Source organism: Elephas maximus, chromosome 3 (assembly GCF_024166365.1).
Source record: "Elephas maximus indicus isolate mEleMax1 chromosome 3, mEleMax1 primary haplotype, whole genome shotgun sequence".
Classification (NCBI taxonomy): Eukaryota; Metazoa; Chordata; class Mammalia; order Proboscidea; family Elephantidae; genus Elephas; species Elephas maximus.
Genome location: NC_064821.1, coordinates 96,946,610 through 96,972,874, shown reverse-complemented (window position 1 = coordinate 96,972,874; position 26,265 = coordinate 96,946,610). Strand labels below are relative to the sequence as shown.

Below are 26,265 nucleotides of genomic sequence, written 5' to 3'. Positions count from 1 at the left end.
GCCCCCTCCCCATCCCTCCTTGTTTCCTGTCTCTCCCCTTCTTCCTCCACACTTCTGCTCACCAGACAACGAGTCTCTGGTGTCTCCTTCTCAGCCTCACTCTCTGGCTCTGGGCTTCTTCATCTCTCAGTCTTCAAATTCCCTGGCACCCCCTACCTGGGCCTCCCCACTCCAGGCTGCCTAACTTCTCATGACCTCTCTCGCTGCTGTCTTTCAGGTCGCCCAGACCCCAGACCACATATGTGAACGGCGGCCTCCCAACCACACAGCACATCAAGCAGGAGACTCTGCCTGACTACCAGGCCATGGTGGAAGCTCGTACACCCCTGTCTGCCCACTGCCGGGTCCCCCCAGCCACTGGCCTGCACACAGACCTGGACCTCTCGGGCCGAGGCCTTGCCACCCCTGCACCTTCCTGCTACCTTCTGGGCAGTGAGCCCAGCTCTGGCCTGGGCCCCCCACCCGAGGCCCATCTCCCTGAGGGCAGCCTGAAGCGCTGCTGCCTCTTGGGCCTGCCCGCCACCTCCTCAGCTTCCTCTTCACCTTGTGCCTCCTCTGAGGGCCTCAACATCACCTCCATCATCCGCTCCTCTCAGACGGCTCTAGTCACCTGCGTGAATGGACTCCGGAGCCCCCCTCTGCCGGGAGACCTGGGGGGCCCCCCCAAGAGGGCCCGGCCTGGCCCTGCACCCACTGAGAGCTGTGAGGGCAGCTTGCAACTTGAAGCTTGCCGGAAGGGGAGCTTCCTGAAGCAGGAGCCTGCAGACGATTTCTCAGATCTCTTCGGGCCTCATCAGCAGGGCCTGCCACCCCCCTACCCTATGTCTCAGCTGCCACCCGGCCCAGGCCCTGGAGGCCTGGGGCTGGGCCTGGTAGGCAGCAGAGTCGTGGCCGGGCGGCAGGCATGCCGCTGGGTGGACTGCTGTGCAGCCTATGAGCAGCAGGAGGAGCTGGTGCGGCACATCGAGAAGAGCCACATTGACCAGCGCAAGGGCGAGGACTTCACCTGCTTCTGGGCTGGCTGCGTGCGGCGCTACAAGCCCTTCAACGCCCGCTACAAGCTGCTCATCCACATGAGGGTGCACTCCGGCGAGAAGCCCAACAAGTGCATGGTGAGTTCCCACCCGCCACCAGGCCACACTCCAGCCCGCCCCCTGACAGAACGGCACCCTCTTCCTCACTGCCCTGGGAGAGATCTAAGGGACTTCTTACGTGGGCGCTGGCTGAGAGTCCTCTATGGCTGAGGAGAGAAGGGCCAATGCTGATGGACATGGCCACTAGTTGAGCTGGTCAGCATCCCCGTTGCTGGGCACCCCTTCAAAGGGGCCCATCATGCTCACTAGGTGCCCCAGTCCCCTCCCTGAGGTGTTAGATGTTTGTTTCATACCACACGGTCTGGTGTCATACATGCTAACAGGTGGTGACACGTGCTCTGAGGTCAGAGCAGGCGTAGTCAGCCTTCTCTCTCACATGTTCGTTCTCCTTGTCACACCCACCAGTGGCCACGTGATGGGTGGGGAACACGCTGTCCACCTGCACTGGGCCTTCACCAGCATCTTCCTCAGGGAGACTCATATCCCTGGACCTTCTCCTGGCACTGCCTACAGGCTTGGCTTCCACCAAGGAGCTCTGGGTTCTCACTGGCATCTGCCTTGAGAGCTGTGGGTTCCCAGGGCAGCCTCTGGGCTAAGGCCAAGGGTGAGCAGCTAAGGCCCCGGGTAGGACCTATAAGTGTTCTGGCTGGGGGTTAGACTAAGGTTCCCAGGCACACAGACACAGACACACACACACACACACACACTAACCCCCAAGGACCAGCCAGCCCACCAGGGGAGGCACCTGCTTGGGAGTGGGAGGGCTGGGCCTCAGGGGGTGCTCCATGTGGTAGAGGAACATGGGCCACTGAGGCCACCCCTCCGTTCTCCCAGCTGTTGGGCATTGACGAGGCAGAGGAAGAAGCAGTGTGTCTGGTCTGAAGGAGCCAGTGTCATAACCAAGGACAAAGCCTTCCACATTTACATATCGTCATTGTTGCTGGGCCCTGCCCTCATGGAGTGCTCAGTCAGGGAAGGGGTGCAGCGAGGCAAACACACACCCAGGAGATGCAGTGTGGGGGTGAGCCTGTGTCCCTGTGTACTCGTGTCTAGGGCAGCACTCGTAGAGGACAGGTAGGAGGCAGAAAGCATTGGCAACCAATAGCATAAGGGCCATCCTTCCGGGGCCAGGTGTTCACCGTTGGGGCCCTGTTTGCTTGTGGAGCTCTGAGCTGAGCATTCGACTGGATGAGCTTATTCAGCTTCAAGGATGCTGGGTCTTGACGGATGAGCAGGAGTTCACTTTATAGACAAGTGAGAGGAAGTGAACAGCCTGTGCACAGGAGTGGAGGGAGGAGGGCACCTGTGGTTGGCATACTGGTATTTAGAAGGGTATGATGGGAAGAGGGTAGATTGATCAGACTGAGAATTAGACTTTATCATCTGCCTTTGGGCTGAGAGTGTGCTGGAGGGTTGAGCTGGTAGCCAGGCTGGTCCTTGGGGGTGTCCAGTTCATTTGGGGTCTTGTGACGTGTGGCTTGGTTAAAGGCAGGCCTCTGCCAGGAAGGAGATGACCAATGGATGGAACCCACAGACCAGGGCTACTGGAAGCCAGGGCTCAGAGAAACCCTTGTTTTCCTCTCAGACCCTGGAGCTGAAATGGGCTGAACTACAGTTCTTCATTCTTTCTATCCTGTGGGTGGCTGTGGGGGCTTTGGTGGAGACCTTGTGGCCTGAACCCTGGTGTGGTGTGGTCAGTGGCCCTCTCATACTAGAGTCTCTATGCAGGATCACAGCAGTGAGGAATATCTATGTTGGACATCAGGGACCTTGGAGGTGATCTTGCCTTCCCCACCCATTTTCCAGTTTAGGAAATGGAGGCTCAGTGAGTTGTTCCAGGGGCCCTGTTACTAAGTGAGGTCTCATGGTATCTATCTAGGGTTCTGTCTCCTGGGCCAGCCTGCCAGGGTGTCATTCAGTTCAGCAAACTCCATACCCAGCTAATGCCTGGCACCAGGGACCCAGAGCTGCATCCACCAAGGTCCTTGCCCTCATGGTTAGAGATGGGCTTGATGATCAGTCATAGGCTCTGGGATGGAGCCTGCATAGGTCCAGGGAGGGAGGCCCAGAAGGGCTTCACGGAGGAGGTAATGTCCCAGCCATGGCTACACTCACCCATGATTTGTGTTTAAGCTTTACAAGCATCATGTAAAACCAAGGGTTTTTATAGATGAAAAAACAAAAGTTTGGCGTGGTCTGACTGGCCTTTACTTGCTACTCCAAGACTACCTCATCTTGCCTCTTCTGGGGTTTAGGATTTTGGTCATGATAATACTGCCAATCAGCTTCTGAGTTCCGACCGTGTACAGGTGCCATCCTTAGCAGTAACTCCATGTAGGGTGGTACTAAAAAAAAAAAAAAAAAAAAGTCAAACCCACTGCCATCAAATCCATTCCGACGCATAGTGACCCTATAAAACAGAGTAGAATTGCCCATAGGGTTTCCAAGGCTGTAATCTTCACAGAAGTGGACTGCCACATCTTTGTCTCATGGAGTGGCTGGTGGGTTCGAACCACCAGTCTTTCGGTTAGCAGCCAAGTGCTTAACCAGTACACAACCAGGGCTCCTAGGGTAGATACTATTAACCCGTATTTTACAGATGAGGAAACTGAGGCTCAGAGAGATTGAACAATTTGCCCTAGGTCACACTTCTGGGGTTAAAGGCAAACAATAACCATAGTAGCAATAAAAATAGTAAGAGTTTGAGGCTAATAATCATAATAATAATAATAGTAACAATGATAAAAAACAACTTGCTCGAGGTTACACAGCTGGTAAGCAGTGGAGTAGAATTTGAACCCACTTCTTTCTATAATGTTCTTGTTCCTGTCGATCTTTTCCCGTTAGATTGATTATTCTCTGGGGTCTTAGGGCTGGCCCCACTGGGTGCCACCGTCTGGAGACCTGTAGCAGAAATCTCCCCTCTCAGGAGGCCTTCTCAGAGCCTCTCTCCCAGGTCCTCCCTGCCCGCTCCTGGGAGGGCCTCCCCTTCCTGTGATGGTGGAGGAATAGGTAAACCAGGGGACGGGGCGGGCCTCAGCCCGCACCCAGATAAATAAAATCTCCTTTCCCTGTGAATTTATTAATTTCTCATGACAGGCCTCTGCTACCAGGCACTGTAATAGACAAAGGAATTTTGGACCCGGAGCCTCTGGAGAACAGGAAATAGATGAGACATTTTGATTGAAGAGTAAATGGCCCACTAAAATAGCAGTTAATCCTTTTATTATCTTTCCAGCAGCCCTTTCCACAGTTCTTTCATGAGGTAAGCCTCCCCCGCCCCATCCAACTGTAACACTCCCATCCACGCAGCTGGTTTAAATTTAGCCTGTGGAGCCTCTGCTCCTTCACCAGGCAGTGCCTCCATGTGCCACAAGGAGCCGGGCTCCCCTCTGTCCAAGCATCTTTGTCCTCAGGCCAGGCCCACGACCGGGACTCGCCACCCCGGCCCCCACCATGCCCTGTCCATGGCCAGTCCCCGCCATCCGGAGGAAGCTCCCTAATCTCTTTGCAATATCCTGTTACATTTCTTACATGGCCCAAGTTGTCTTAGCCTTATTAAATTTGGGGTTTCATCTGCACTATGATAGTGAAGTTACGTCCAACCCAAATACTGACACGACGCCGCGAAGACGTTAACTTGGAAAAGGTTAATTTCATGCTTTCTTAGGTTGGCTCTCCCAGATGGTTTGGAATTCTGATTGTCTGAGACAGCAGAAATTAGCAGACTGTATTGTTTGCTTTTCTCCATATCAAGAAAAAAAGACAGTGAAAAAGGAAAACCTCTCATAACAAAGCTTTTTTCTACCTTGGGTTTTATAAACAGTAAAAATAATAACCACAACCTCTTGCTTTTACGAAGAGTTTTCACCAACCTGTAAGCACAGCGTGGAAGGTGTGTTCACAGAAGTGCAGAGCCCAGGTTTAGAGTCCCACAGACCTTGCTCCCAGCCTGGCTTTGCTACTTACCAGCTGTGTGACCTCAGGCAGGTGACTTTCCCTTTCTGAACCATAGCATACTCGACTGCAAAATGGGGCAACAGTAGTACCTGCCTTTTAGCGTTGTTGTTATTAGAGTTCAAAGAGATAACGTAAGAGAACCAAAAAAAAAAAAAAAAAGAAACCTGTTCGTCATCGAGTCAATTCTGACTCATGGTAACCCCATGTATGACAGAGTAGAACTGCTCCATAGGGTGTTCTTGGCTATAATTTTTTTTTTTTTTAATGCAACAGCATCAGTTTATTGAGCAGTTTACCCAAACTGAGAGGAATTTTAGCGATTTCCATGCCTTTCCTCATTTTAGGCTTACAGCTTTTGAAGTAGTTGTTATTATTAGGCCCTCAGTTCAGCTCACCTACTTCTTGGGTGTGTAGCTTTGAGCAAATTACTAGCCTCTCTGTGCCTCAGTTGTTGCATTTGTAAATGGAGGTAAGAATAGTACCTGTATCATAAATTTGTCATGTGAATTAAAGGTGTTAATATATGTGAGTGCACAGGAAAGTGTTGGCATATAGTAAATGCTAGGTAAGTGTTTATTATTATTATTTTTTTTTCCCATTTTGCTGATGAGGGAATGAAGCATAGAGAGGTTATATAATTTGCCCAGAGTCACATAACCGGTAATCTGAGTTGCTGGCATTTGAGGACAGGCTTATCTGAGTCTACTTCATGCCATAGAATGCCTCCTCAGAAGGCTGAGTGACACAGGGGTGGTGTTTGCTTCCTGTTGTCAGTGGCATTACTATCTTGGCTATAATCTTTACAGAAGTATAGATTATAGAGCTATAATCATCACTATCTTGGCTATAATCTTTACAGCCCTTTCTTTCGTGGAGCCACTGGGTGAGTTTATACTGCCAACCATTAGGTTAGTAGATGAGCACAAAGCATTTGCGCCACCCAGAGACCCTGTCACGTAAGGGAAGGTACTTAGTTAATTAATTCACTTCCTCTCCCATTATGCTTTGTCACATTGATCATCTCAGGAGATTTATACAAATGCTTTAGGAGTTAGGACAGGATCACTTGTGGCTCTTTTACAGATGAGGAAATTGAGGCTCAAATGAGGAAGCATCTTACCTAGGGCTGCTCAGACAGGCAGTGGTGGAGCTTGGACTTGAGGTCAACTGAATCCAGTGGCCCCCGCTGCCTGTGAGGTCGGCAGGGCTGTCACACATGCAGATCTCCCTGTGGGCACAGTTCACTAGCCTTGCTGTCTGGTTTCTGCACCAGTCCCTGATTTTTTGTGTCTCGTTCATTCACAGTCGCTTGCAGATTGCCTGCTCTAGGCCACATGGTGTCTGTACAGTGTGACGGATAAGCTGGGGCAGTGGTGCAGGGAGGTGCCCCACCCCATGCCCTCCCAGTTCTGATGAGCAGTTGGATTCTCAGGGCTGAACTTATATCCTGCCAAGGTCCCTCTGACAGCTGCAGCTACACCAGCCACTGGTTTACACTCTTATGCTTTTTCCCAGTCTGTTCTGGGTACCGTTGAACCTTGGACTAGGAAATACATCCAGTCAAAAGCAAAGCATCATTGATTGGCCTCAGCCAGCCATTTTGCTGGCGAAGGAACTCAGAACATCAGCTGCCTCCCAGAGGGCCATCCTGGGCCAAGCTTACTCTCATCCCCCATAATCCTGGGGCTTCTAGGTTCTCCTTTGGCCTTGACCCAGTCTTCCACCTCTATTCTGAGAAACAGTATCCTTCGCACTGGGAGGAGTGGGGAAAGTGGGCAGAGTTGCTGTTTACTGAGATTCAGAGATTCTCATATCTTGACTCAGTGCTTGCCATTCCCCATTCCATCCCCAGAACAGCACTGGTCAAAAATCTGAGGTGAACATTCGCCATTATTCACAAAAGCCAAAAGGTGGAAATAGCTACAGTGCCCATCAACAGGTGAATGGATAAACAAAATGCCGTATATTCATATGGTGAAGTATTATTCAGCCATAAAAGGAAGGAAAATATGCCACATGCTACCATATGGATGAACATGAAAACATTAAGCTGAATGAAATAAGCCAGATGCAAAAGGACAAATATTGTATGACCCCGTTTATATGAAATATCTAAAATAGATGCATTGAGGCAAAAATTTATTAGTAGTTACCAGGGCCTGAGAACCCAGGTGGCACAGTGGTTAAGAGCTACGGCTGCTAACCAAAAGGCTGGCAGTTTGAATCCACCAGGCACTCCTTGGAAACCATATGGGGCAGTTCTACTCTGTCCTATAGGGTTGCTATGAGTTGGAATCAACTCAATGGCAATGGGTTTTTTTTTTTAACCAGGGCCTGAAGAGAGGTGAGAATGAAGAGGTATTGCTTAATGGGTACCGAATTTCTGTTTGGGATGATGAAAAAGTTCTGGAAACAAATAGTGGTAATGGTTCCACAGCATTGTGAATATAATTGATACCACTGAATTGTAAACTTAAAATGGTTAAAATTGCGCATTTTATATTATATAAATTTTATTGCAAAAAAAAAAAAGGTCTGAGGCCCAAAGAGGCTAAATCATTTTCCAAGGTCAGACATCTGCCGAGTGGCAGGCAGGTCTATTGGCCCTCCCAGCCAAGCAGTGACTTGAGAGCCAGAGAGGTTTGATTGGAGGGTCTGGGATCATATCTCATGGGCTTTCCTGATAGAAAAGAGAGCTGATATATTCTGAGACCTATTCTGTTCATCCATGTTATACTATTATTTGCTTTAAAGAGTCCAACATTAAGTGTTACTGTGCCTGCCCATTTTACAGAAGAATGAACTAAAGTCCACAGACAGAATGACTTGCTCTGTATCACCTGGCACAGACGTCTGGGTCATTCTGCAGGCCACACAGCCCTCCACCTGCCTGCCTTTGCCCAGCCTCCTCCTTTAGCAGAGTCCCCTGTGTGCTTTGCAGCCAGTAGCACATCACAGGAGGTGGAGCCCCTGGGAATCTACCCTGAAACCAGCCCTGTGGGTTGGGCATGCTTCTAGGTCAGCAGACACCCCTGGCTCATCTCAACATCTCAGGTTTGTGCCAGGGAATTATTCAGGAGCCTGAAAAGACTGAGCAGCAGGTCTACCAGTCCACCCCATCATGTATGTAGAGAGGATAGAGAAGACAGGCCCAGAGAGGGTGGTGAGGGGCCCAGAATGCACAGCAAATAGATATCAGTGAGCAGAGAAAATTCCTGAAGGACTGGCAACTGAAAGTTGGGGAAGGTTTAGATGTGGAAAAGTGGCCCTAAATGAGGAAAGAATCCTCCCTCTGAAACATTTCCCTCACCCAAAGGGTGGGCTCAGGCCCCCTGTGTGCCAGACCTGGTGCTGGGAGCTGGGGGCCCAGAGATGAAGATGATGTGAGGCGAGACTTCTAGCATCGTGGGAAGAATGCTGCCCTTGAATCTTGTGGTATTTATTGCTGGATGATGGAGGGAGGGAGTGGAGCCAGGAGGCTGCCTCCTTTCCTGGCTATATAACCTCATCCAAGTCAGTCAAGGGGGATGGGAACATTGAAACATTGGTTGGGTGTTTTTCAGTTTATGTAGAGCTTCCACATGCATGATCTCAGCTGCAGAACATTCCTGGAGATGAATTATTATCCCCATTTTATAGATGGGGAAAGGGTGGTTCAGTTCAGGCCTGAGTTCATGCCCTGAGTGCATTGAGGGGTCAGGATTTGAACCCTGGTCTCAGCCTGATTCCAGAGACTGTACACTAGGCAGAGAATAATCAGCCTGTTTATAAATATCAAGAGAATATCAAGATCCGAAATTCATTCAGCAAACCTGGTTCAGCATCACCAGGCCCTGACCGCTGGGCTCACAGAAGGGAATCAAACTCAGCCTGGCCTCAAGGAGCCGTTAGTCAAGTAAAAAAAAAAAAGTAGGAAGTATTAAAGTATTTTTCCCAAGAAAGCAGTGCCTCATCACCTTGAGAGTCCACCCTGCTGACTGGACAGGGTCTTTTGTTCTGTCTTGGAGGGACAGCCCCTTGTAGGTTGAGGAGTAAGACATTTCACCTTCTTTCAAATAAATAAGTCACTCGAAAACAAAGCCCCTTCCTGGGGGCTGGGTTTCTGGTCAAATTTAAACAGCTGCAAAGTAGAACCTGGTTTAAAACCCCTGTCCTGGCAAATCCTACCAAGAAGGAGCTAAGAGAGGCAGGCTGGTCTAGCCAGTCATCTCCAAGTCCGTCTTCTTTGGAAATGGGGCCCGCGCTTCATACTCATTTCAGGGCAGGGAAGGGTCAGGTACCAAAAAAAAAAAAAAAAAAAACCCAAACCTGTTGCTATCGAGCCAATTTCGACTCATAGTGATACTGTAGGATGGAGTAGAACTGCCCCATAGAGTTTCCAAGGAGCACCTGGTAGATTCAAACTGCCAGCCTTTTGGTTAGCAGTTGTAGCGCTTAACCACTATGCCACCAGGGTTTCCAAGGGCCAGGTAGGGAAGCCTTTTTGGGCAAAGGCAGCCTGCAAGGTGACATCCAGAATTACCTGTCATTAATGACCCCTCCTGGGATCATACCAATCCTGGTGCCTACCATCATTATTAGAGAGGGAAGATGAAGCCCAGAGAGGCCCAGGGTCACCCTTGAAGCTAACAGTAACCCTGGGATGCCTGCCTTATTTCTCCTGCCCTGAAGCTTCCTCCCCATCCAGACTCCTAGAGTCTGTATACACTCTTCTTTACACAGGCTCTTTCACTCCTCTGGCCTTTGGCTTTTGCTGGTTCCTCTGAAATGCTTTTTCCAGCCTGGCAAACTCCTAACCATCGTTCACAACCCAGTCTGGTGTGCCCTTCTCAGCTACTTCCTCCTCCATGCTCTCCTGGCCCCTGTGTGTCCTGCTCTCCCAGCACAGTGTTTCTTGGTGTGGCCCAAGTGTCTTGGGGACCACACATCCTATGGACTTGGCCTGGCCTTAATGGTGGAGAGCTGAGCCCACTCCCCAGAGCAGAGACTTTGCCCTAGTGGTTATCTGGCCGCACTGCAATTAGGCTGTGTGAGGTCGCCTGGACACTGTCTTCCAGAGCTGTTTCCTGTAAAGTCACAAGGCTTGTGCGACCTTAACATTATCATGTTCACTCCCTCATCTAGTGCTTGAAGTTTCTCTGCAAGAAAGCCTGAATTGGATACCTAGCCTTGCTACCTACTACCAGCCTGTGATTATGTGCAATGACTTCTGTAAGCCTTGGTTTTCCTACCTGTAAAATGGAGGGAATCAGACTGCTGTGAGGATTCAGTGAGGTGCTTAGCTCAGTGCCTGGCACATAGTAAGTACACAACAAATGGTTCTGTTCTGGGCAGTTGGCATTAGGAAAGGAGAAAAAGGAGAGTCTAAAATGGATGGTGGCTATTCAGTTGTGAATGGCCCCAAAGGAAAAGAAAAGCTTGTTTAAGTCCCAGCTCTGCCATGGATTGGCTGTGTGACCTTGGACAGGTCACTCAGCTGTGCTGAGCCTCAGTTTCCTGAGCTGTGAAATGGGATAACATCCAGCAGTCAGTGGTTACAGTGTACTGGTGTTCAGTAGGAGCCCAACAAATGCTAATGCCCTTTCCTCTCTTGAACCCAGGGTTCCAGCTCCACAGATCTTTGCTTTAGTCTCCACATCTTAGCTTACACTGGAAGGCCTTCCTCCCTCCCCTAGTTTTTTTTAAATCAAACTCAGAGGGGTCAGTAAGGAGAGGCTTCCTGGAAGCCAGTGTCCTTTTGGTTCCCCAGCCTTGCGATCAGCTCAGAGACCTGTGGGCCCCCTCTGGTCACTGCACAGAGGGGGAAACTGAGGCCTCAGATGGGGAGGTGACTTGCCTGGGGAAGGACAGAGGACCTGGAGGCAGGCAGAGTTGGAGACTTGTCCTAGCTCTGCTGCTCACTAGCTGTGGCACCTCAGAAAAGTCACTCACAAGTCTCATGCACCTGTAAAAAGGGGTTGTGATGCTCACCCCAGAGGAGCCAGCTGTGAGGGGCGGAGGGACCATGCTTTGCCAACCCAACACCAGAGTGCTCTGCAGGGGGCCGTTGTTGCCCCAGTGAGCACTGCTGGGTCAAGAGGAGTTCCTGACTCCCTGTCCAGTGCACCTGCTACAACCAGGCCTCTGAGTCCTCAGAGGTCACCCTCATAAGCATGTTCCTTCTATAAGTCTCAATTTTCTTACCTGTAAAATGGAGAGAATTGGACTGTTGTGAGCATTTGTTGAGGCATTTAGCATACTGCCTGGCACATAGTAAGTGACAACAAATGATTCTGACTGTTCTGGGCAATTCGCATTAGGAAAGGAGAGAGAGAGTTATATTTTCCATCAGGAATGTATCTTATTAGCCACATGTTCCCCAAATGTGGTTCCAGCCTTTAGACCTCTGCCTGCATCTCTCCTGGACCTCCTCCCTCCCTGCTCCACAGCCCACCCTCCCCACCTCTGTCCCACCCCCATTTCCCACCCACCCCACCTGCATTTCCATTCACACCCTATTCCTAATCTTACCTTATCTGCCTCCCCACTCCCCCCTCCCTTCTCTATTTGAATTCTGAACCAGGAATTGGGGAGCCAGTGTACCAGTGGCTAAGAGCATAGGTTAAGCACTGGGTTCACATCCCTACCCTGCCCCTTAACCAGCCATAACCTGTCACGTAGTCTCTCTGAGCCTCAGTTTCTTCTCTGTGTAAAGGATCAAATGCAGTAAGAATTAAATGAGATCACGTATATGGTCGGTAGTTCAAATCTACCAGCCGCTCCTTGGAAACCCTATGGGGCAGTTCTACTCTGTCCTACGGGGTTGCTATGAGTCAGAATCGACTCGACTGCAACGGGTTGGTTATATGGCACTGTTAACTTGGTGCCTGGCACATATTAGGAGCTTGAACACGGGAGCCCTTGTTATTTACTTATGTATTTTGAGTTATCAAACCCAAGCTCTCTCAGAGATGAGAATTCCTGGGAGCACCAAGCTTGAGGGAGCAGGAATGCTGGCCAAGTTTTGTGAACTGAATACAGCTTTATGGAATATGAAAAAAATTAAGGATCAAAAAACACGACCCTCTGAATTGAATTTAAAATAATAAAAGAAAAAAAAAAGCTTTTGAATTAAATGTAAATGGAATTGAAATGATTCTCTTATTGGAATGAGAAAGTCAGATAAAATCAACAGTGACTCTAAGAAAGTGTCCAGACCATGTTTTCTGAGAGGGACATCCTGGAAATGGTAAACTTCATGATTGAGCATTAATAGGCTCTGTCTCCACTGGACGGCAGATGTGCTAGCCAGAGCTGGTTTTATGTGCCTCACTTGCACTTCTGCAGTGAGAGACCTCGGTGTCTCTGTCCCTATCTGTTTAATCAGCAATAGGCCAGATGGCTCCCAAGGGCTCAGATACCCCAAGACCCAGAATCCTCCGGAGAAGGGACAGGGTGTCTGTTGAGTCCTTTTCTGTGCCCCTCCCTCAGGAGAGAGCCTCCACCTCCTATGTGGTGTCCCTCCCTTCACCCCTGCCAACCTTTCAACAAAAGCCTTATTGACATGCACACTGTGCCAGGTTCCCCGCTAGGTGCAGGAGATCCAAAGTCAAATGAGGAATTGGCTGATGACAGGGACATGAACCAGATGTGAATGGTTTGCTCTCAACTGCTAACAGAAAGATTGGTGGTAAAAATCCACCTAGCAGCACCACGGAAGAAAGGCCTGGTGATCTACTGTCGTAAGATTACATCCATTGAAAATCCTATGGAGCAGTTCTACTCTGATGCATACAGGGTTGTCGTGAGTTGGAATCAACTTAACAGAAATGGGTTTGATTTTTGGTTTGGTAGAGGCACAGAAGAGGGAGAAGGTTTCTCCCAGGATGTCATGATAGCTGGACTTCGAAGGGTGGGTAGAGCTTTCCAGGCACAGCCCATGAGGACATCCTGGAAATCGAGGACATCAAGGACAAGGAAAGAGAATAGCACATGCAGAAGCTTTGGGATGTGACAGTCTTGACCCTTGGGGGGAACATAGGCGTCCTCTTGTGCCTGGAGTAAGTTATGTACCTGGGGGCTGGGGGCAGAAATGGCAGTTGGAATTGGACTTTAAAAGGCCTGAAAATCTAGTATGAGGACCTTGGATTCTACCCTGAGGACAGTGGAGAGCATGGAAGGGTTCTAAGCAGGAGAGTGACATGATCAAAGTTAAAATTTAGAAATGTCTCTAGTGGTTAAGAGCTACCACTGCTAACCAAAAGGTCAGCAGTTTGAATCCACCAGGCGCTCCTTGGAAACTCTAAGGGGCAGTTCTACTCTGTCCTGTAGGGTCGCTATGAGTCAGAAGCCACTTGTGACAGCAGCGGGTTTTTTTTTTTTTAACGGTAGTATGGAAGGTACATCAGACAGGGAGTGACAGTAGACAGATGAAGACACTGACACCCGGGCAGGGAGACCAACCAAAGTCTGAGCCCTGCTTTCCCAGCTCCCCCAGAGCAGCCAGTTTGGCCCATGCCCCCAGACAGTAGGGCTTGGCTGCCAGCCAGGGCCTGGGCACCCGTGGGCCAGGCCAGGTCAACTCAGGGACCCAAGCTAGGGCACGGTGTCTGCACGTGGTAGGGTAATGGAGCTCAGTCACCCTTTGAAAACGGTGTCCAGCGCATTTACCAGTGAGAAATGGAAAGGGCATTTCCCATAATGTGGATCCGTAAAGTTTGCACAACTGTTCTTTGTTTCCCATCCTTCCCCACAATAAATGCTTCTCCGCTGCCAGGACTGGGGCCTCCGTAGTCTGTAAGTGATTACAGCGCTGCCTCGCGGGGCTCTGCCCCCTCGCGATACATTCTTCTCACATGGGTAATGATAAATCGAGAGTCCATCCCTGAGACTTTACTGCCTGGCAAGTGGCAGTTTCCAAGTGGTTGGGAGGTGGCCGCCTGTTCTAGGGCAGCCTCCTCTAGCCCCTTCCACATACTCTCCCTTCTTTATCTGCTGAGTCTGCCGTGGGAGAGCGTAAGCCTCGGAGAACCAGCGGACACTTGTGCTGAACCGTGTTTCTCAGGGAGGAGGGGGAAGGTCTCTGCAGGACTGTGTGTTTCTGGGGCAAGACTGGGAGCTCTGGCCATGGAGCCAGGCAAGTACCCTGTGAGTGTGTGTTCAGCTGGTGAATCATCCACCAAGCCCCTTGTTTTATCAGATCCCTAAATCAGGATTTTTGAGCTGAAAATAATAGCTGCACCTTGCAGGGATATACACCAGAGCCTGGGATGCAGAGTTTTGATGGGCCTTACTGTCCTAGAGAATGGACAAGGCAGTATCAGGATCCCCATTATACAGATGGGGTCACTGAGTCCACAGAGTGAAGCTACCTGTTAGATGTCACATCTGGGACTCCAACACACATTCCTGACTCTCTGCCTTTTGTTCTTCCTACGTCCTGCACTTGTCTTCCAAATCCCCATTTAACCACGAGGCTGGGCTGCCCAGCATCTGCTGGACCCTGGAGTTTTGGGAATCAGTCTAGCCTATGGGCTCATTTCTGACTAGGCTTAGTTACCAATGAACACAATAGGGACAGACACTCAGGAGTTTGGCTCCAGGCATGAAAATGGGGCTACTGTGCCTCAGATCCAAAAACCAAACTAAACCCACTGCCATGGAGTCAGTTCCAGTTCATAGCAACCCCACAGTGTTTACAAGGCTGTAAATCTTCACAGAAGCAGACTGCCACATCTTTCTCCCGCGGAGTGGCTCGTGGATTTGAACCGCTGACCTTTTGATGAGCAGCTGAGCTCTTTAACCACTGTGCCACCAGGGCTCCATGTGCCTCAGATACTTTCTTAATATCCCCTGTCCACTGCCCCCACTCTCCGCTCCCATTCCCCTCCCACAGGCATTCAGGACAAGAGAAGGCGGCTCACAGAGGCCGCAAGTCCACCTGTCTGGGTTTGTGCTTTTGCTCCTTGTAGATGTGCAAACTGATGTCTGAAGAGGGGATTGGGTTCATCAGAGATCGCAGAGTGGAATAATGAAAGATCAGCTCCCTTGCCTCTTGGCCCAGTGTCCTTACCATGACAGTGAGCCACCATTTGCTGAGTACCTACTGTGTGCAGGGCCCCGTGCTGAGGGCTGACATGGGTTGCCTCCCTCTGTACCATCACTGCCTCTCAAATTCTAAAGGACACTGGCTTGTGTTGTATTATGTTTGTTGTGTTAACACTGGGGAAGGACCTTCCAGATAATCTCATCTGATGTTCCTCCCTAACCCATGCTGCACCCTTTGATAGATTGGGGACCTGCAGCCCAGGACCCAGGATAGGGACATGACCTGTTGGAGGTCACACAGTAGGAGGTGGCTGGTGGCACATGCAGTCCACAGGTGTCAGAATCACCTTCTGCTCCCATATCACCTCTTCCAGGAGGCCTTCCCTGACCCCCTGTCTAAAGTAGCACCTTCAGCCACTCTGCCCCTGAGCAAGGCCCAGAGGCCTGAGCAAAGAGGGTGAGGCCTGAGCTGTGCAGACATCTGGGGCAAGAGCCTTCTGAACAGAGGGATTGGCCATGCAAAGAGCCTGAGGTGGCCAGTCTAGCCGAAGCAGAGCAACCTGACATGATGTTGTGTTTCCTATCTATTCCCTCCACTCAAATGTAAGTTCTGTGAGGTCTAGATCTTTTTATGCTTTGCTCTCTGCTGTATCCTCAAGGTCTCGAACAGTTCCTGGCACACAGTACGCCATCAACAAATATTTGCTAAATGAATGCTACTGAATAAGAAGGCAGAGAGTCTGGCTCAGGGGGGGGGACAGAAATGATGGAGTGTGCTAGAAAGGGCCCAGGCTGAGAGTCAGGAGTCTTGTCCTGTAGAATGGGGGTTTTTGCAATAAGCTCACAGCATTGTGGTGAGAATTGCACAGCTTGCTGTTACAAGAGGCATTTCTGCATCAGGCTAGATGGGGTGGTCTTCCCAGAGAGCCCAGCACAGCACCTGGTGCACAGTAGGTGCGCAGCACGTGTGATTTCACCCCTCCGCCCCACCCCTTGCCCCAGTTTCCTGCCCTCCTTAACCTGAAATATCAGGGCAAAGGATATCCAATGCCCAAGTCCATAAACTCATGGAATGTCAGTCCCAGACAAGAGCTTAGAACCCATCTGGCTCAATCCCATTTACCAATTTGGAAACTGAGGTCGAGAGAGGAGGTGTTCCTGTCCAGGTTCCCACGCTGTGTGCGTGGCTTGGAAAGAAATTTACATTCAAGTCCTCAGCGTAGTAGATGCTCAGTAATTAGTTGCTGCTGCTGCTGCTGCTGCTGTTTATCATTAGTTCAGTCTCCACTGATCCTGTCTTTATGCCCATGGGCACGGAGGTGGGGCAAGAGTACAATGCAGCGTTCATTAATTGACGACCATAGGACTAATACAGCCAGGATTGCACGGGAAGTGAAGGAAAGTGGCATTGGTTAGGAAGGTGCTGTCTTTCAGATACCAGATTAAGCCCTTTGTCCATGTTTTCTTGTTGAGTCTTTTGAGGTAGGCATTACTATCCCATTTTATAGATGAGGAAACTGAGGCTCAGAGAGGTTAAGTGCTGGGATTCCAACCCCTGGCTTTCCGCTGCTCCAAGATGCCCTGTGGGTCAGCATGATCTTCTGTAATTGAGCATGAGCTGATGACTCCCCCTTCTCATTGAGTTCACCCCAGAGGCACCTCAGTCAGTTATTTGCAACTCCTCAAAAGCAGTCACATGTAATTTGGACTTTTTGTGGATCTGTGGCTGATCCCTCCATTTAATCTGCACTGGGGAGGATTTGATATATCAAGAAGCAGCACCATGAGCCCAGTGTATCTTCATGCCCTGTTTCCCTGGCACAGGAAGATAGTTGACCTCAAAGGTTAGAGAAGGCGTGCAGGGGTCAGAGGGCGGGGATCGGGGGCAGCTCCCTGGGGTTCTTGGCCCAGAAAGGGGTGAGAATCCAGGTCGGGATCAAGAGGCTCGGTGGTGACTACATACACCAGGGTAGAAGAGAGAATGAGGGCAGACAGTGCTCTCTCAGGCTGGCTTTCTTGAGTGCTTACTGTATGTCAGGTACTTGGAGTGAGTTCACTCATGTAATCTTCCCAACTGCCCTGTGAGGCACGTATTGTTATCATCAGCCCCATTCTAGGGACTAGTCCCACAGTCAGTAAGAGTTGGAGTCAGAACTTGAATTCAGGTAAGCCCTGCCCTTGAGGCTTCTGCAATCCACGTTCTGCATCCAAGGTGTAATTCACTGCAACCTTGGCTGGGCAAGCTATTTTCTTGTTCTGGTCTCAGTTTGGAAACCCTGGTGGAGTCGCTGTTAAGAGCTATGGCTGCCAACCCGAAGGTCAGCAGTTCAAATCCATCAGGTGCTTCTTGGAAACTCTATGGAGGGCAGTTCTACTCTGTCCTACAGGGTCGCTATGATTCGGAATCGACTTGGTGGCAACAGGTTTTTTGTTTTGGTTGGTCTCAGCTTACTGATTGGTTCAATAAGAATGATAATCCTGCCCATCTGCTGGGGTTGTTTACCCCTGATTATCCTCACAACGACCTCGTGTCTTTGGGACTGTTGCCCCACCTTCCCAATGAGGACACTGTGGCCTGGACAGGCAGTGGCCGGCAGAGGGTCACACAGGAGGTCAGTGGCGAAGTCCAGGGCAGGTTCTTCCTCTGCCACAGCTCTCTCTCTAGGTTCCCTTGCTGCTTGCGCCTTGCTGCTTCCCCCACAGTAAGCCCAGGTTTTGCGCTGGGGAAGATGAGGTGTGGTCCTGAGGAGCGCAGGGCTGCTCCTGGGCTGGAATTGACAGGAACAGAGGGTCTGCTGCCCGCAGTCAACACCTCTGTCAGGGAGTTAGCAGCTCGTGCCTTCAAAGCGCTAGCCGTTTAATTGTCTCCACATTGTGAACCCAGTAAGTTTGTCCTGACAACTGGTTGGCGAAATCAACCAGGGGATCCCTCTCCCACAGCCAGAGCGGGCGGTTTCAACCTTTCAAGAGCCGCCTGAGGGGGTTACTGCAGTGTATAAATTAGATTCACCTGGCAAGGCCCTACTTCTCCCTGGAATGTTTGGGAAAATGCTGAACCTCTGCTTCCTTTGGATTCTGTCAGAGACAAGTGTGGAGTAGACCTGGGCGCCTAAGAAGCCAGGCAGGTGGTTAAGTAGGAACAGCCCCACTGGTGACATCATGGCATTTGCTGGCACTAGCATGTTTGCCTTCATGGGCCCCTTCCTCTACAAAATATATTAAAAATTATGTTTTACCATAGCATTGGTGTAAAGACACATATATTAATAAAAAATATTATATATTAAAACATGGTCTTTGACTTATAAGTCCGTTTTTTCCCCTGATTTTAAATTAAAACTTTGCCATGAGTTCCTAGAAGCATTGTGAGCTCTAGGCACTGTACCTGCTGTGCCTAATGGATAAGTCTGCACGCAAGCAAGGCCTGCAGAGGTAGGAGTGCTTGAGGTACAATCCGTGCCTTGCCTCACCCCTTTCTTTCTCTGGGCTTCGGTTTCTTCCTTTGTGTAAAGGGGTAAGGGGGGAAGCGCCAGAAAATCCTGTCTGATACTGTAGTCTGTTCCTTTCTCTTCTAGTCTGTTTTATTCCTTATAAATTTAAGAATTCATGGTTATTTACAGCAAAAGGCCTATATATATATAATTAAATTGATGTAGATTGCATGAAAAACCTAAGCTAGTTACCATGATTGAGCCTTGTATTTCCCTAGAGTTTCCTGGAAGCCCAGGCAAAAATGGCAACTTGTTGAATTACAGAATTCTGATTATCTGGGAAAAGCAGCAGACCAACCAGCTTGTGTGTTGAGACCAGTTTTGTCTGGATCCTAATTCGTTATGCCATGATGAGGGTTACATGAGCTGATGGCTGTAGGAAGGCTATACAGATAAGAGAGTTCCTTATTAAGATAATGATGGATAATACAAAGTCACTGAGCAAAACAGTAGACCTTATTTTCACAAATAACTTTGCCAGTGTTCTTGGAGGAAAGTTAAGGCCACAGTACATGCTGGCAGTGACAGTACCTTACCTATTTCCTATATATGTTTACTTAGTGCTCTTAGTCCACCCACACATCAGTCTTCTCAGGTAGCCATCATTAACCCCATTTTACAGGCATGGAAATTGAGGCTCAGAGAGATGAAGTTTGACCTCGATCACCAGTGAGACCTGGGTTATCTGACTTCAAGCTTCTATAGCAAGCAGCCTTTCTTTGTAGGCTTCAAGGTTCAATCTATTACTTGGGGCAGATGTAGTCCCTTCCTCAAGCAGACCCAAAAGATCTAAGAAAGAAGAGGGTAACATGGTGTGGTGCATGCTTTGAGGGGTGCTCAGGAGGCTATGGGGACGTAGGAGAAGGAGCCATCAGCCTGGGCCTAGGGTAGGGGGAATAAGAATAGCGTCATGGAGGAGATGAAAGAGGTAGCCCAGGAGGAGCAAAGGCCAGGGAGTGAGAGTTAATGAAGCCAGGATTGGGTGGTGGCAGAGGAAGGAGAGAAGCTGCTCCTTTTCCAAGTTTCTTAGTAACAAGCAACAGAAACCAACTCTGGCCATAATAAGACCTGTCTCCTCCCCTGGAATTTATTGGCAGGCGCTTGGGACCACAGACCATATGTCTAAGGGGATAGGACTAGGCTTTGAATTAAGGCAAGATCCCCGGTCCACCAAGAGCTTAGAGGCAAGGAGCCTACCCAGATGCCACTGTGGGATTCTCACTGTTTCTTCCCTCAGTGGTCTCACTCAAAGGCCAAAGCTGTAGTAGGGCACCCCATTGGCCAGGCCTATCTTAGCCCACCCAGGCTGTTAGAGGCTGGTCCCTGGGCAGCTGCCCTCAGCTCCTTGTGGGAAGAGTAAGAGGCCCTCCCTGTTCATGCCTTCGCTTCCTACACTGAGGGAGTCTCTAATCTGGAGGAAGTCTGAGCAGCCAGTAAAACCAGCACATTCTTCCACTACAAAAATGACTGGATTCGAGAGATATTCAGGAGGGACAATTGATGGAAGAGGGGCTGTTAAATATGCGGGGAGAGGAGGAAGAGCCCAGGCTGGAGCAAGCCCTGGCAGCTTGGAGGAGGAAGGTGTGAGTTCAGTTTTGGACAGGCTAGTAGGAGCCCTGGTGGCGCAGCAAACAGTTAAATGCTCTGCTGCTAACCAAGAGGTTGGCGGTGCACCCAGCGGCTCCATAGGAGAAAGACCTGGCTATCTGCTGCCGTAAAGATTGTTGTTGTTGTTGTTAGGTGCCATCGAGTTGGTTCTGACTTATAGCGATTCCACACACAACAGAACAAAACACTGCCCAGTCCTGCAGGAATTGTTTCTATGCTTGAACCCATTGTTGCAGCCACTGTGTCAATCCATCTCATTGAGGGTCTTCCTCTTTTTCGCTGACCCTTTACTTTACCAAACATGATGTTCTTCTCCAGGGACTGATCCCTCCTGATAACATGTCCAAAGTATGTGAGATGTAGTCTCACCATCCTTGCTTCTAAGGAGCATTCTGGTTGTACTTCTTCAAGACAGATTTGTTTGTTCTTTTGACAGTCCTTAGTATATTCAGTATTCTTCTCCAATGCCACAATTCAAAGACATTGATTCTTCCGTCTTCCTTATTTGTTGTCCAGCTTTTGCATGCGTATGAGGCGATTGAAAACACCATAGCTTGAGTCAGGTGCACCTTCGTCCTCAAGGTGACATCCTTGCTTTTCAACACTTTAAAGAGGTCTCTTGCAGCAGATTTGCCCAATGCAATGCATCTTTTGATTTCTTGACTGCTGCTTCCATGGGTGTTGATTGTGGATCCAAGTAAAATGAAATCCTTGACAACCTCAATCTCCTTTCTATTTATTACAATGTTGCTTATTCGTCCAGATGTGAGGATTATTGTTTTCTTTTTGTTGAGGTGTAACCCATACTGAAGGCTGTGGTCTTTGATCTTCATCAGTAAGTGCTTCAGGTCCTCTTCACTTTAAGCAAGCAAGGTTGTGTCATCTGCATAACGCAGGTTTTAAAAGAGTCTCCCTCCAATCCTGATGCCCCATTCTTCTTTATATAGTCTAGCTTTGCAGATTATTTGCTCAGCATACAGATTGAACAAGTACGGTGAAAGGATACAACCCTGACGCACACTTTTCCTGACTTTAAACCATGCAGTATCCCCTTGTTCGAACAACTGCCTCTTGATCCTCAGGAGCACAATTAATTGTTCGGGAATTCCCATTCTTCACAATGTGACCCATAATTTGTTAAGATCCACACAATCTAATGCCTTAGCATAGTCAATAAAACACAGGTAAACATCTTTCTGGTATTCTCTGCTTTCAGCCGGGATCCATCTGACATCAGCAGTGATATCCCTCTTCCCACATCCTTTTCTAAATCCGGCTTGAATTTCTGGCACTTTCCTGTCAGTACACTGCTGCAGTCGCTTTTGAATGATCTTCGGCAAAATTTTGCTTGCATGTGATATTAATGATATTGTTTGATAATTTCCTCATTTGGTTGGATCACCTTTCTTGGGAATAGGCATAAATATGGATCTCTTCCAGTAGGTTGGCCAGATAGTTGTCTTCCAAGTTCCTAGGCACAGACAAGCGAGCACTTCCAATACTGCATCCGTTTGTTGAAACATCTCAGTTGGTGTTCCATCAACTCCTGGAGCCTTGTTTTTCACCAATGCCTTCAGTGCAGCTTGGACTTCTTCCTTCAGTACCATTGGTTCCTGATCGTATGTTACCTCCTGAAATGGTTGAACATCGACCAATTCTTTTTGGTATAGTGACTCTGTATTCCTTCCATCTTCTTTTGATGCTTCCTGCGTCATTTAAGGTTTTCCCCGTAGAATCCTTTACTATTGCAACTCAAGGCTTGAATTTTTTCTTCAGTTCTTACAGCTTGAGAAATGCTGAGCAATGTTCAGCTACTATTCATAGGGTTTTCACTTGCTAATTCTTTTCAGAAGTAGACCTCTGGGTTCTTCTTCCTAGTCTGTCTTAGTTTGGAAGCTCAGCTGAGACCTGTCCACCGTGAGTGACCCTGCTGATATTTGAATTTCAGTGGCATAGCTCCCAGTGTCACAGCAACACACAAGCCCCCACAGTATGACAAATTGACAGATGTGTAGGGGCCCATAAAGATTACAGTCTAGAAAACCCCATGGGGCAGTTCTATTCTGTCCTATAGGGTTGCTGTTTGTCATAATCTATTCCACGGCACCTAACAACACCAAATGGGGAGGTGCCAGCCAGAGGGCCCCAGGAGGCAGGGGGTGTGCAGTTCTGGGGCTCACAAGACAGGAGATGGTATGTCCTCAGCCTAGAGGTGGCGCTGAAGGCACAGGGGCCTGGAGGAGCTTATCAGTAAGCACCTGTAGTGAGAATTGGGGTTGGGGGTTGGAGAGAGCCCAGTGGGAGACATTAGCATTTACCAGCTGGGGAGAGACAAAGAAGGACCTCGCTGGGGTGGCCGAGAGAGAGCAGTGTGAGTGAGCTGGGTGGAGTGGCTCGAAGAGTGGTGCATTGGGGAAGAAAGAGCATGTGGAAGCAGGGAGGGTTTTGTTTCAAGCAGAAAGAGCCTTGGATTTGTTGGAGTATGGATGAAAAGGGCTGGAGGAGAGTGGGGAAGTTTTGAAGAGGTCTGTGGAAGACACTGGAGGGAAAACTGACTGCACAATGGACCAGGGTGGCTTGAGTGGGAGAGGGTGAGGTACAGAGTGGAGCCATTGAACCTGTGGTGGCCCAGACTTTGTGTATGTGCACATGTCAGTGTGCCTGAGTATTGTGATTGGTTGTCCTCCCAGCAGCTGGAGTTCCAGGCAGGTGGAGCTGATTTCCTCAGAGAGCTGGGATGTACTGGATAAGCAGCTGAGAAGGTTGGGGACACAAGAAGAGGTGTCTGAGCTGGGCAGAGAGGGAAGTGAAGGCAAGAGAGGCCCAGTGGATGGGGAGACAGGAAAGGTCAGTGGGTGAATGAGTTGGAAGAAGAGATGACTGTGGTCAGAGTAATAAATGTGACCATATGCCAGGCATTGGCACAATACCTGTCCTGCAAGATAGATAGGTATTAATGTCTCTATTTTGTAGGTGAGGAAACTGAGGCATAGAGAGGTTGAGTAACTTGTCCATGGTCACACAGATAGTGCTGGAGCTAAGACATGTTCTTACTTCTGGCCTCTGAGTAGGATGTACGAATGAATCTGTGGCCAGAACATGGAGTATGGGAAGGGGTGGTTGAGGTGAGGATTCAAGAAGGAAGCCTGGTGTGAGAAGTCACCCTGGATGAGGCTAGACCTGGGCTGGGGAAGAAGCCTAAATGGGAACAAAGCCTTTGCTGAGTGGGGACCATGAGGGGTACAGGGGGGTACTTAAAGAGTCTGTGGGAAATGGGGGTGGGCTTCCATGAGGGTGAAAAAGGAACAGTGGGCATCTGAGTTGAGGGGGCAGAGAAAACTGGGCTGTCTCTGAGAAAGTGTTTTGTGGAATTGTGGGGTGTGGCAAGGGCATGGGGGTGATCATTTCGGTTGTCGTTTCCAGTGGACTAGCTGGACTGTACTGTTGGAGGGGGTTGTTCGCTCCTCCTGGGTCTCCTGGAATTCTCATGCCTCTCCCACTTACTGTGTATTTGCTCTGTGTCTCCAAGAAGAGGTAGCAGTCCTGCGTGCTGAGATGTCTTCCCCTCTGTTGGGATAATGAAGAGTCATTACCAAGTCCTAATGTGCAGCTGCTCAGGCAGCCATCCCCCGGGCCCCAGGTAGGCATGAGGGCCGGATCTGGGTAGCTTCTGTGTGTGCACAGCTATGTTTGTGTGTGTTTGTCCATCCAGTCATTCGTTCGTTTGTCCATAACCAAACATTGACTTCTGTGTCCCGCCGTGTGCTGAGGGTCAGGCACACAGCAAGAATCCCTCCCCGCTCTACTCTGGAGATGCTCATGGTCTGGAGGGGAAGACAGACTCGTGAACTGAATTACAAAACCACAGATGAATCCTATGTAGGAAAATAAATGGGAGCACACAGGAGGGGACCTAACCCAGAGAGGGGGCTGCAGGAGCGAAGCGAGGTAAGAGTCGTTGTTGTTAGTTACAATTGAGTAGATTCCGACTCATGGTCACCCCATGCGTGCAGAGTAGAACTGCTCCATAGGGTTTTCAGTGGCTGGTTTTCAGAAGCAGATTGCCAGGCCTGTCTTCCAGTGTGCCTCTGGGGGGAGCTGAATCATTAGCCTTACAGCTAATATATGAGCGCTTAACCGTTTGCATCATCCAGGGACCCCAGATAAGAGTTAGCCAGATGCAAGAGGTTGGGAAGGTGTTCCAAGGAGAAGGAACAGCATTAAGAAAAGGCCTGGAGGTGAGGGCTGTGAGTGGCTCAGAACATGGAGTGAGGGGGAGGTGATAGGGGAGAGGCTGAAGAGGTGAGCCGGACCTTGTATAGATGTTAGGCTGTGGAGCTGGGCTTTGTTGGAAGGGCTGCCCAGAGCCACAGATGGGCCTGTGAACATAGACATGCTGTACGTTCCGTGCCTCCCGCGGGCCAGTAGACTCACAGTCAGGCCAGGGCATTAACTCAACTCTGTGCCCCACTCTTGTTAACTAACAGGTAATAACTTAATTCTAGAGGCTTTTACAAAAATGTAGTTAGCGTCTTTTGTTACAATTTCCCAGGGTTTAACAACCCCTTTACCCTCAGACTTAACACAGATTGCTGGAGAGCAGTTTTCCAACTTGGCCCCAACAATCCTGTGTGCCGGGCCAGGGTGTCCAACAAGGAGCCCTGCCGAGATGACAGGTTGAGTTGGAGCCGCCGCTGTGCCCCTGTAGTGATTGCCCTGTTTATTGAGAGAGTCCCTTGGAAGGAGCCTGAGCTTTGGGGGAGGGCATTCACCCTCCAGTGGCCTGTGGTCAAACCCTGGCTGAACGCATCCCTCCTCCCCCAGCTCTTCACCGTATTTACATCTAGACCCCACAGCCAGACAAGGACCACCATGTCCCTTGTTAATAGTACAGCTGGAATGTGAATGTGCCTCAGACCCTGCAGCAAAATGAACCTACTTCCTATACCAATAATCGAGTACCAGGGGACGTCAGGACCTCACCCACCTACCCTGTCAGATGAGCTTCCTCCCTAGCACTAACCCTAAGGGCAGGTGTGGTAAATGGTGGAAGGAAGAAAGGTGGGAGGAAGGAAAAAAAAAAAGGTTTTCCTACCTGGCCTTGTTATTGTGTTGGACAGCAGAGTCAAAGCAGTAATCAGAATAGTCTGATTCACATGGACTTATACCCATTGCCATCGAGTCGATTCCGACTCATAGTGGCCCTGTAAGTCAGAGTAGAACTGCCCCATAGGGTTTCCAAGGAGGGACTAGTAGATTCAAACTGCCGACTTTTTTAGTTAGCAGATGAGTGCTTAACCACTGGCACCACCAGGGCTCCACATGGACTTGTGGCATTGGCTAATTAGTCATGGTGTCCGAGGCATCCCCGGGCAGTACAAACAGTTAAGCACTTGACTGCTACCCAAAAAGTTGGTGATTGGAACCCACCCAGAGGTGCCTCGGAAGACAGGACTGGTGATCTGCTTACGAAAGGTCACACACAGCCTTGGAAACCCCATGGAGCAGTTCTACTCTGTACGCATGGGATCACCGCGAGTCTGAATCGACTTGATGGCACCTAACGACACCACCACCACCTGGCCTTGTGACTTTGGAAGTTACTTTATCATTTTAAAGCTTTCATTTCCTCATCTGTGGAATGGTGAGTTAGATGTTATCCCAGAAGCAGACCCTGAGAGAAGGATTTGTGTACTTGTGGCCTTCCAGGGAAGACGGGAATGCAGGGTCTGCTACAAACGGCCATAATGATACCTGTTTTCCAGGGTGGGAGAGGTGGCTCATTCACTCATTCAGTAGTCATTTTTTGAGTACTTGGGATATGCCAGGTAGGGTAAATGCTGGGGACAGAGAGATGAATGGGACCTAGAAGGAAGGCAGGCTAGGTGGAGCAGTTGCAGACGAAGCTGACCAAAAACCCAATGGTATGTAGGAAAACTGAAGCTCAGAGCTGTACTTGACCAGGGCCTCAGGGAGAGAGGCCTTGAGGAAACTCAGAACCAGGATCCCAAAAGTGGAGGTCAGAAGTGCAGAGAATCTCAGGGTAGGTGAGGCCAGAGATGCCATCCTCCCCAGCCCCATCCCAG

The 26,265-nt window shown here is 49.6% G+C and overlaps 1 protein-coding gene across 2 annotated transcripts in view; it reads left to right on the top strand.

Annotated features, from left to right (window-relative positions):
* The window catches only part of GLIS1 (GLIS family zinc finger 1), a 314,199-nt gene that overhangs the window by 187,749 nt on the left and 100,185 nt on the right, over positions 1-26,265 (top strand). For both annotated transcript variants that reach the window (XM_049879303.1, XM_049879302.1), the window contains exon 4: positions 218-1,112. In XM_049879303.1, the coding sequence (XP_049735260.1) occupies positions 218-1,112 (895 nt within the window). The remainder of the gene's footprint in view (positions 1-217; positions 1,113-26,265) is intronic.